Below are 11615 nucleotides of genomic sequence, written 5' to 3'. Positions count from 1 at the left end.
GTGTTTTGGAGTTTGCATGTGTTTTGTATTTTGTATGTGTTGAGGAGTTTGTACGTGCTATTTGGAATTTGTAAGTGTTTTGGAGTTTATACATGCTTTGTCTCTAGGGGCCACCGTACAGATTAATCCATTGTTAGTGTCCTTTCCTATCATTCAGGAGGAGTTCTCATCACTTGATTTGCCAAACATGATTTGGGGTTGGTTGTTTGCCATCGGCGTCCTCGGTATTTCCTCTCTGGGAATCTTTGCTACGTGCTGTGAGTCAATCATCGGCCTCAAACTAGTATGTACAACTCCACATCAAACAAGATAACAAGCTGATGCTGTGTTAATTTTATAGTTATTAGAACAATAACTGTGGATGCTCTTTGTATTGTTTTGTTTGTACAGTTTGCAAGCTTCATGGGGATTGGAATGATCATCATGTTTTATGGTGGCATCAATGTAGCGACAGGAAGAAATGAGGTCATCTTGTCTTTTCTTTCTTAATTCTGCTGTGTTCTCCATTGCTGTCTGATCAGCTACATTTAGTATTTCCATCTGTTATCTTGCTGCTAGACTTAATTTTTATGTTTTGGAGATAAATCACCTTCATTGTCTTTCTGCAGTATGCTTTTTATATCTCAGTCTTAATAACTCACAATAACCAACACACTACCAAGTGATCAGTTTACTCAACCGTCCTAGTTGGCCATGACCATGGGACTTAAGAGGTACTTTAAAAAGAAAGCAAGTAGCATTTCAGAGAATGAGGATTCAGTCAAAATATTTCAGGAAGATACAAATAAAATCAGAAAGTGTAACTGCTGTAAGAGGAACCATTGAAGGGCCTCTTGGTTATGAGTGGACATATTATTGCTTAAGCGTCTGCTGTCTCATAATCCATAACATTATTATTGCTTCATCTTTCCCTCTGCTTTCTCTGTGCTTTTTGGTCTGCTGTGTCTGTCTGTCTTGAGGAGAATATATTCTTCATTTCTCTACCATTATACTAAAATCTTATTTTCTTTTCCAGATAGAGACTGCCCTCCAGAATGAACTACAAAAGGCCAACATAAGAGAAGAAGTCATTAGAAGTATGGTTGAGAAGATACAGTCAAATGTAATATTTTTTGCACTATTTACCCCAATAATAGTAGTCTTTCTACTGGCCCTAGTGGATTTTGTTGCAACTGTGCTTTTACAAGTAGTCAACACAGAACTTGTAAGTTACCTAAACATAACAGTAGCACTGGAAGGGCCCAGAGGTGAACAAGGACCAACCTTAAAGGGGAGATCAGCCAAGATTGGAGTCAAAAAACATTTTGATTGCACCATATATTGACTGAATTGTTTTGCAATGATATTTACATTACAGTCACTATATTGATAAAAAACAGAATAGTGGAGAATTTTGTTGAGTATTTCCTGTTGTTTAAAGTCAATCTCTTGTTTGTTAACAGTTTCATTGCTGTGGAATTATGAACGCCACAGACTGGGGTAATAATATCCCTGACTCCTGTGAATGCATTTCTTCAAATACTGGATATGGAATGAATGGAAGATCCAAGTCACTTAGATGCAAATCCAAGCCTCAGGTTGGTTTTACAGAATAGAACTATAATGTCAAGCTGAAAAGCAAATTGTTCATAAAACAATTTCATGACTAAATGTGTTGTGATTTTGGGTGTTTTTATATGTCAAATGATCATTAAAGCTATCATTGTCGCTGCTAATTTATTTTACCTTTTTTTCTTTCTTTCTTTCCTCCCTCCCTCTTTCTTGCTCACATTCCATTCATATTTTTTTCTCTCCCCCCACAGTAATTGATAAAATCCAAAAAGAACAGTTAACCTAGTTGTCTCTGAACTCATGTGTCATTAGGCTCTTAACATTGTGTACGCAATGCCTTTATGTGTTTCAGTGTTAACATTTTTTTTGTTTATTTCTTTATCTGTGCGTTTTGTTTAATTTTCTTTCCTTCCTCCTCCCATTGTCACATCTGTTTTATTTGGGAAGATTGCACACAACAGCAATATTAAGCAGTTCCAAATTATACAACCAATCCAGTGACCACATTCAAATTCATCAGCAGTTTTCAAGACTCCTATCAAAAACAATAAAAGATTACTTAAATTAATGGTTGACAATACAGCTATCAGTTATAGGACGTATTAACACCATAAAGTTGATGATATTACCTAAACTCAACTATTTATTCACAATGATCCCTATTTAACCCGCAGAAGCTTTTTTTTCACTATTCTGGACACAATAATAACTTCATTCTACTGGAAAAACAAAAACTCCAGAATAAAACTAAAAATATTACAAAAGTCCAAGGAGTCCTAGAAGCACCAAATTTCAACTACTACTTCTTAGATAACCAACTACAATACCTTATCAAATGGATGCATTCAACCCATCACCTTCATCCAGGTCTAGACAATCTGATTATAAAGATCGATTAATCAAAGATTTACCATTTATCAGAAATACAATCACACATCACAACGGCTTAAAACCACTGCAACAGCAAACACTGTCAGCTTGCTGGAAGATTAATAAAATAAAAAACACTATATCCTCACCTACAACTCAAACACCCATATGGAATAGCCCTTACATCACTGCAAATAAATTACCCTGATAGGCATTAAATGGAAAGAAAAAGGCATCACACACCTCCGCCACATATTTTATCAGAATAACTTCTTAACATTTCAACAGTTCATTGACATATACAGGATTGACAGAAAATTATTTCGTCAACATAACCAACAAAAACACTCCATCAAAGCAAAATAAGTATCAATAACACTAACGTAGGACAACCATCACTAATAAACAGCATCAATAAAATTGCAAAGTCACAAAAATCACCGTTAAAACCAAATAAACTACTATCCTCTAATGATAATGCACCTCACGCTCAAATTAACAAATGGGAAAAAGACTCCATCATCCAGACAGATAATCAGTTTTGGAGTAGAGTCTGCAATAAAATTTTTACCATGTCTAACAACACCAACATACAAGTAATACAATATAAAATCATACTTCACTAGCTAGGCCCACGTCTTTATTTTAGATTTGACAGCATTTTAGTAGATACAGGGAGTGCAGAATTATTAGGCAAGTTGTATTTTTGAGGAATAATTTTATTATTGAAAAACAAACATGTTCTCAATGAACCCAAAAAACTCATTAATATCAAAGCTGAATGTTTTTGGAAGTAGTTTTTAGTTTGTACACGTAGGGGGATATCTGTGTGTGCAGGTGACTATTACTGTGCATAATTATTAGGCAACTTAACAAAAAACAAATATATACCCATTTCAATTATTTATTTTTTACCAGTGACACCAATATAACATCTCCACATTCACAAATATACATTTCTGACATTCAAAAACAAAACAAAAACAAATCAGCAAGCAATATAGCCACCTTTCTTTGCAAGGACACTCAAAAGCCTGCCATCCATGGATTCTGTCAGTGTTTTGATATGTTCACCATCAACATTGCGTGCAGCAGCAACCACAGCCTCCCAGACACTGTTCAGAGAGGTGTACTGTTTTCCCTCCTTGTAAATCTCACATTTGATGATGGACCACAGGTTGTCAATGGGGTTCAGATCAGGTGAACAAGGTGGCCATGTCATTAGTTTTTCTTCTTTTATACCCTTTCTTGCCAGCCACGCTGTGGAGTACTTGGACGCGTGTGATGGAGCATTGTCCTGCATGAAAATCATGTTTTTCTTGAAGGATGCAGACTTCTTCCTGTACCACTGCTTGAAGAAGGTGTCTTCCAGAAACTGGCAGTAGGACTGGGAGTTGAGCTTGACTCCATCCTCAACCCGAAAAGGCCCCACAAGCTCATCTTTGATGATACCAGCCCAAACCAGTACTCCACCTCCACCTTGCTGGCATCTGAGTCAGACTGGAGCTCTCTGCCCTTTACCAATCCAGCCACGGGCCCATCCATCTGGCCCATCAAGACTCACTCTCATTTCATCAGTCCATAAAACCTTGGAAAAATCAGTCTTGAGATATTTCTTGGCCCAGTCTTGACGTTTCAGCTTGTGTGTCTTGTTCAGTGGTGCATCCCTCTGCAAGATATCTCACTATTTTTGACTTTTCTGAGCCTGTCAAGTCCTTCTTTTGACCCATTTTGCCAAAGGAAAGGATGTTGCCTAATAATTATGCACACCTGATATAGGGTGTTGATGTCATTAGACCACACCCCTTCTCATTACAGTGATGCACATCACCTAATATGCTTAATTGGTAGTAGGCTTTCGAGCCTATACAGCTTGGAGTAAGACAACATGCATGAAGAGGATGATGTGGACAAAATACTCATTTGCATAATAATTCTGCACTCCCTGTATAGGTAAATGGCTTGGATGTGAATTCAGCTGCGGTTTGGGGAATTCCTCGAACGGGACTGGTCGTGGTTCCCGGGCCTAGCAGATCCCCATGTACTAAACAGAAGTGAAGGAGTTAAAGAAGAGGGAGGGTAGGGCACGTAAACGAGAATGAACAGCTTGTAGAACTGGGGGAACATATATAGATGAGAACCGGAAGGAGTGCGTTTGGAGGCATGGTACCTCTCCTGAAATTCCGATACTTTATCTCCAATAGGACTCAGTGAATAAGACATTTGCACAAACTGCACACTCAACACCACTGATGAACACCTTCAAGCATTCTGGCTCTGTCCACCAATACAAAACGTCTGGAAAGAAAGAAAGAAAGCAATAACTACTAAAATATCCCAAATCCTTGACCACCCTCTGTTTACTTGCCGATATGGAAGAACTAAACAAACTCCAAATATATCAAAACACCTCTGCTTGTGGTCCTGATTATTGCCAAGATACTGCTCAACTGGAAAAACTTCTCTTTAGGCTCTCGGAGGAGGCGGACGCACTTTTTCTCCTCTCCTCTCCCTTATCTTCCCTGCTTATGTCCTTGTCTAGTCTCGTGTTTTTTGTATTACTTTCCCTGGAACACACTCTCACAGTCTGTTTCTAAAACCTAAAGAGAATTATGGATTTGATCAACTGGTCTCTGAATGCTATTGACACCCTTTTCTCAATGAGAAGTCTGGGCTCGGGAGAGCCCGAGTGCCCTGGAGGTACTTTCCCTGCCGGATACACGATGGACGGATTGAGAGACCAGTGTCGGAGTGTTAAAGAACAGCTTTGAAATTCTCATGAGTTGTTGCAAAAGAAAAATTACCATCATAATCCGGCAACCCCTTCGGCGCCAGCTGTGGGCTCAAGGCTGGAGCCGAACAAAAACTCCCTGATAACGACTGTGTTGAGTCTGTTCCTTCCCATTCCATGCAAGGCCACCTGGGTTGGCTGGAAGACTATTTACTTAGCCTGGCAGGGCGAAGGACACTGTCTCAGCTGAACTATGGACACGCAAACACATACATATACTGATACTGATAACCACTCACTGACGCATCACCCTCCCTGCCCCGGATCCAACACCACCTCCAACGCTTACCTCCCCTCTGATGTGGACATCGGGTCAGCTGGAGGCGCAGTCGAAGATTGCAGCGGTCCCAGATCAGATGTTCACACTGGAACACTTTCCCATGCTGCTTGTCTGTGTTTATTGTCCTATGGTGTGTTGATATCTGTGCATTCCTGTATTATCCTTTTGTGTTACACATTTTGTTTCTTTTGTTTTTTTCTTCGCTACCTAGCCTGACCTGTCTCCCTAATGTGATGTTTGTGTATTGTATGTACGGTCGGCAAGGTCTGTCATCTCGGTTGTGGGCAAAAGACCTGCAACTGACAAATAAAGGCTATCTCTCAAAAAGATCACCACATTACAATGGGTAGGCCTCCTCACACAAGTAGGCTAAACAGAGAGGCCCAGACCTCCCTCTAAGGGAGATCTCTAAGGGAGAGGCCAGCCACCCTTCGAATTAAGCTCATTTCCGCAATGTCGTTCTTTTGTTCACTACCAAAAGTGCCCAAAAGAACTCGTGACCCTGAGGGTACGGACAAAGATCGACCGATTAATTGAGAGCTTCACTTTTATAATTTTTTATTTATAAAGTTTTGCACATGTAATTTAACATATCAGGCCCAATACAGCAAGTGTCAACCGATATAAAGACATATATCAAAACAGGTTGGGCCATTGAGATTCGGATGATAACAATAAAACAGAAAAAAAAAAAATAATAATAATAATGAGCTTCACTCATTAGCTTCACACGAGCTTCACTTTTATGCTCAGCTCTCTCTTCATCATGACGGGCCGGTACCACTGCAGCCACACCACCAATCCGTCTGTCGATCTCTGTCTCCTTTCTCCCATCAACTCTTCCACTTGGGGCAGAAACTCGTCCCCGACCCGGAGTGGGCACTCCACTCTTTTCCGGCTGAGAACTATGGCCTCAGATTTGGAGATGCTAATCCTCATTCCTGCTGCTTCACACTCGGCTGCGAACTGTTCCAGTGTGAGCTGGAGGCCATCACCCGATGAAGCCAACAAAACCACATCATCCATGAAAAGCAGGAATGAGATTCTGAGGCCACCTAAGTGAAAGCCCTCCAGCACTTGGCTGCTCCTATAAATCCTGTCCATAAAAGTTATGAACAGAATCGGTGACAAAGGGCAGCCTTGGCGGAGCCCATCACCCACGAGGAACGAGTCCCCCTTATTGCTGGCTATGCGAATCAAGCTCTTGCAATGGTTGTATAGGGATCGAATGGGCAATGGGCCAGACACCCCATAGTCCTGCAGCACCTCCATAGGACACCCTGAAGGACATGGTCGAATGCCTTCTCCAAGTCCACAAAACACGTGTAGACTGGTTGTGCAAATTCTCATGCGCTGTCAAGTATCATTGAGAGGATAAAGAGCTGATCCAGTGTCCCGCGACCAGGACGAAAACCACATTGTTCATCCTGTATCCGAGGATCGACTAACAGACGGAGTCTCCTTTCCAGCACCCTGTCATAGACTTTCCCAGGGAGGCTGAGGAGTGTGATCCCCGTGTAGTTGGAACACACCTTCCGGTCCCCCTTCTTAAAAATGGGGACCACCACCCTAGTCTGCCAGTCCACGGGTACTGCCCCTGATCTCCATGCAATATTGCAGAGGCGTGTCAGCCAGGACAGCCCTACAACATTCAGAACCGTCAGGAACTCAGGGCGGACCTCATCCACGTCAGGGGCTCTGCCACCAAGGAGTTGTTTAACTGCCTCAGTGACCTCACCCCCGGAAATTTGCGGGTCATCCCCCTCAGCCCCAGACTCTGCTTCCTTCATGGAAGATGTGCCAGTGCAATTAAGGAGGTCCTTGAAGTATTCCTTCCACCGCCCAACAATTTTCTCAGTCGAAGTCAGCAGCGCTCCACCGGCACTATACACAGTACAGGTAGAGCACCGCGTTCCCCTCCTGCTAGAATCTCTTTGAGGCAATTCGAAGGTCTTTTTCCATGGCCTCTCCAAACTCCTCCCACACCCGAGTTTTTGCTTCAGCCACTGCCCGAGCAGCATTCTGCTTTGCCTGTTGGTACCTGTCAGCTGCCTCCGAAGTCCCACAGGCTAACCAAGCCCAATAGTACTCCTTCTTCAGCCTGGTGGCTCCCTTCAACTCTGGGTACTACCATTTGGTTTGGGGGTTACTACCACGATAGGCACCAACCATCTTGCAGCCACAGCTCAGTGCAGCAGCTTCTGCAATGGAGGTGCTGAACATGGTCCATTCGGACCCATTGTCCCCAGTCTCCCTTGGAATGCTATCGAAGCTCTGCCGAAGAAGATCTCACGGACTGGGGCTCTGCTAGGTGTTCTCAGCACACCCTCACTATATGTTTAGGCACGCCAGGTCTGTCCAGCGTCCTCCCCTGGTACCTGATCCAATTCACCACCAGGTGGTGATCAGCTGACAGCTCAGCCCCTCTCTTTACCCGAGTAAAGAACATGGCTGCAGGTTTGGTGCTACGACTACAAAATCGATCATTGACCTGCGGCCTAGAGCGTCCTGGTGCCACGTGCACTTTTGGACACTCTTATGTTCAAACATAGTGTTCGTTATGGCCAAACTTTGGTTTGCAAGAAGTCCAATAACAAAACACCACTCGGGTTCAGATCAGGGAGGCTGGTCCTCCCAATCACGCCCCTCCAGGTCACACTGTCGTTACCCATGTGAGCATTGAAGTCTGCCAGTAGGGCACCTTCCAGCATCCCACAGGGACTCTAAAAAGGCTGGATACTCTGAGCTGCCACTTGGCGCATAAGCGCAGATGACAGTCAGGACCCGTTCCCTGACCCAAAGGTGCAGGGAACAAAACCCTCTCACCCACTGGCAAGAACCCCAACGTACAGGCAGCAAGCCGAGGAGATATTAGAATACCCGCCCCAGCCCACTGCCTCTCACCAGGGGCAACTCCAGACTAAGACAGAGTTCAGCGCCTCTCCAGGAGATTGGTTCCAGAGCCCGAGCCATGCGTTGAGGTGAGCCCGACTATATCTAGCTAGTACCTCTCAGCCTCACGCACTAACTCAGGCTCCTTCCCCAGAGAGGTGACATTCCATGTCCCAATTGCCAGTCTTGGTTGCCGGGGATCAGTCAGCCAGGACCTCTGCTCCTGGCCGCCGCACAGCGCACAATGCACCTGACCTCTATGCCGCTTCCTGAGGGTGGTTGGCCTGCAGGAGGATGGGCCCATGTCCCCTTTTCGGGCTGTGCCCTGCCGGGCCGCTCACCCTCAGGCACCCTCCCCGGACCTGGCTCCAGGGCGGGGCCCCAGTAACCTTATCCTGGGCAGGGTAAACTGTTCCCTCGGTGATATTCTCATAAGGGTCTTCTGAATCACTCTTTGCCTGGTCCCTCACCCAGGACCAACTTGCCATGGGAGACCCTACCAGGGGGTAAAGGCCCCCAAGCAACATAGGCCCTGGCATCTCTGGGACACACAAACCCCTCCACCATGATAAGGTAGTGATTCGCGGAGGGGTATATTATATTATATTACATGAACAAGAATCGGAATTGAAGGAGATTTGCATTGATGGGGGGTTGAACATGAGTATCTAACAAAGAGGCTGGTGAGTGTAATCTCACCAGAATAAAACAACCTAAAACATTAACAGACTGTTTCTATTCACATCCACATTTTGCTCTTGTGTTCTTGCAGGGAACCAGTGGCCCACATGAAATCTATGAACAGGTATTCAATCATCTGACCTACCAGCCAATCAAAACACTGTACACTGTACTGCTGGTCAGATAATTACCATTTTCTCTTCTCTTCTGCAGCCCTGCTATGACATTATCCTTGAACTTTTGAACCTTTTCTTTAACATCCTGTTTGGCTTCTTCTTTGGATTTGCTGTTATAGCAGTAAGCTCTATCATTTTTTTATTTTATTGCCATGGTTACCTCTGTGTGTCACTGACTCTGTTGTTCTTTAAGATTTTGTCAAAATCACCTTTGACTCCTTTAACCTGTACATTCAATAACTGTTCAACAGTGAAAAATAATTTTAACATAGTACTTGACTCTGGTCAATGGACTGCTAATCAAACAAAATATGGAATTTGAAGATGTTATTCTGATCTATGCGTTACAGTCTTTATTGTCCACTTTTTTGGCCACTTTGTTGCAAACTTGATAAGCCAAAATGTTTACATTTCAAATGTTTTTTCTTTTTAATTTAATCTATAATATTCATTTATCTTATGTAGCTTATTAGCCTCCTGATTTCAACTTTAACTAGCATGAAACTGGAAACTCTTCAGCTTTAGACTAAAAGCCAGTCATTACAGTGTTGGAGCAGTACATACAAACAATACATTTTGATCATTCTTCTTCTTTGTCTTTATAGCTGCTGGGCCTGCTCATTACCATCTGCATGATTAATCAGGTCAAAAGTGACGACAGTAGAGGATCCATGTACTTGAGGAAATATTAAAGGGAGCCACCACACCACATGTCCTCTGGCCTTTGGGTTATAGTGCATCAACAGGAGTCGTGATCAGGATGTCACCTCGTTTTTATTTCACTGTGTTTTACTCACAAAAAAAAAGAGAGAGTGAGAAAAGAAAAAAATAGTAATATGTGCTTTGTAAGTAATGTCTTTCTTTTCCTTCCAGTTTTTTAACATACCAAGCATAGCTTTAAAAGCAAAAATTTATTTTCTGAAAAGCTTTGTAACTTTTTTGTTATTTGATGATTTTCAGTGTTTAGTCATCTTAAATAGAGACCAATTATAGTAAAGAAATTAGATCTCAAAATCGGACTCTCTGTCTCTCGATTTCTTATAAGTACCAGTGAAAAGTTTGGACACATCTTCTCATTTAATGGCTTTTCTTTTTTTTCATAACTATTTACATTGTAGATTCTCACTGAAGGCATCTGAACTATGAATGAACACATATGGAATTATGTAGTAAACAAAAAGGTGTAAAATAACTCAAAACATGTTTTATATTTTAGATTCTTCAAAGTAGCCACCCTTTGCTGTGATTACTGCTTTGCATTCTCTCAATGAGCTTCATGAGGTCGTCACCCGAAATGGTTTTCCAACAGTTTTGAAGGATTTCCCAGAGATGATGAGCACTTGTTGGCCCTTTTGCCTTCAGTCTGTGGTCCATCTCATCCCAAGCCATCTTGACTGGGTATAGGTCAGGTGACTGAAGGCCAGGCAATCTGGCACAGCACTTCATCACTGTCCTTCTTGGTAGTTAGTTTAACATTCTCTATTCCCAGCACCTCATCCTTCAAGAAAAAGGTCGCTAAAATATGTCCATTCCACGGTAGTCATTGTCCTGTTAAAAAATAAATGATGGTCCAACTAAACACAAACCAGATGGGGTGGCATGACGCTGCAGGATGCTGTGGTAGCCTTGCTGGTTCAGCGTGCCTTCAGTTTTGAATAAATCCCCAACAGTGTCACCAGCACAGCACCCCCACACTGTCACACCTTCTCCTCCACTACACAACTGATTGTCCAAACACCATTAAGGAAGCCAGAAAATCCCCAAATGAACCCTGACAAGGCACACCTGTCAAAACCATTTCAGGTGAATACATCATTAAGCTCACTGAGAGAAGGCCAAGGGTTTGCAGCACTGTCAACAAAGCAAAGGCTGGCTACTGAGGAATCTAAAAATAATACATAGTTAGAGTTATTTATAATTTTTTTTCTTTGCTACATAATTCCATATATTTTGCTTCATATATTCCCATATGGAAAATAAATAGTAAAAACTTATATGATTTACTCATGAAAGTGGCCACTTTCACATTACTTTCATATATTGTTTTAGTAAGTATCCAAAACATACAAGTTTCATTATATAATTCTTCAAGGGATCTTATATCTGTTTTCACTCTTGTATGCTTTTCGTACAAGTTTCACACAAGACAGATACAAACTTTATAAGATTTATATATATCTTTTCCATATGGGTTTGATGTCTTCAGTTTGTATCTACAATGTAGAAATTAGTAAAGATGAAAAAAAAAAACATTAAATGAGAAGGCGTGTCCCAACTTCTGACTTTGTGTGTGTTTGTGCATGTATGTATGCAGAGAGACAGATATCTCTTTTAAAGCATGTTGTGAAATCTGTACTCATTCCAAATTAAACTG

General features: G+C 42.2%; 1 protein-coding gene across 1 annotated transcript in view; it reads left to right on the top strand.

Moving 5' to 3' along the window:
• Positions 1–10061, top strand: part of LOC102205355 (tetraspanin-8-like) — an 18186-nt gene extending 8125 nt beyond the window's left edge. The window contains exons 3-9 of the mRNA XM_005742290.1: positions 158–283; positions 391–465; positions 1016–1102; positions 1443–1577; positions 9157–9189; positions 9279–9362; positions 9847–10061. Coding sequence (XP_005742347.1) covers positions 158–283; positions 391–465; positions 1016–1102; positions 1443–1577; positions 9157–9189; positions 9279–9362; positions 9847–9933 — 627 coding nt within the window. The 3' untranslated portion in view covers positions 9934–10061. The remainder of the gene's footprint in view (positions 1–157; positions 284–390; positions 466–1015; positions 1103–1442; positions 1578–9156; positions 9190–9278; positions 9363–9846) is intronic.
• The last annotated feature ends 1554 nt before the right edge of the window (positions 10062–11615 follow it).

This window comes from Pundamilia nyererei, unplaced genomic scaffold, assembly GCF_000239375.1.
Source record: "Pundamilia nyererei isolate P.nyererei 1_Seehausen unplaced genomic scaffold, PunNye1.0 scaffold00119, whole genome shotgun sequence".
NCBI lineage: Eukaryota > Metazoa > Chordata > Actinopteri > Cichliformes > Cichlidae > Pundamilia > Pundamilia nyererei.
The sequence above is the reverse complement of the archived record's forward strand: the minus strand, read 5'-3'. Positions and strand labels throughout refer to the sequence as shown.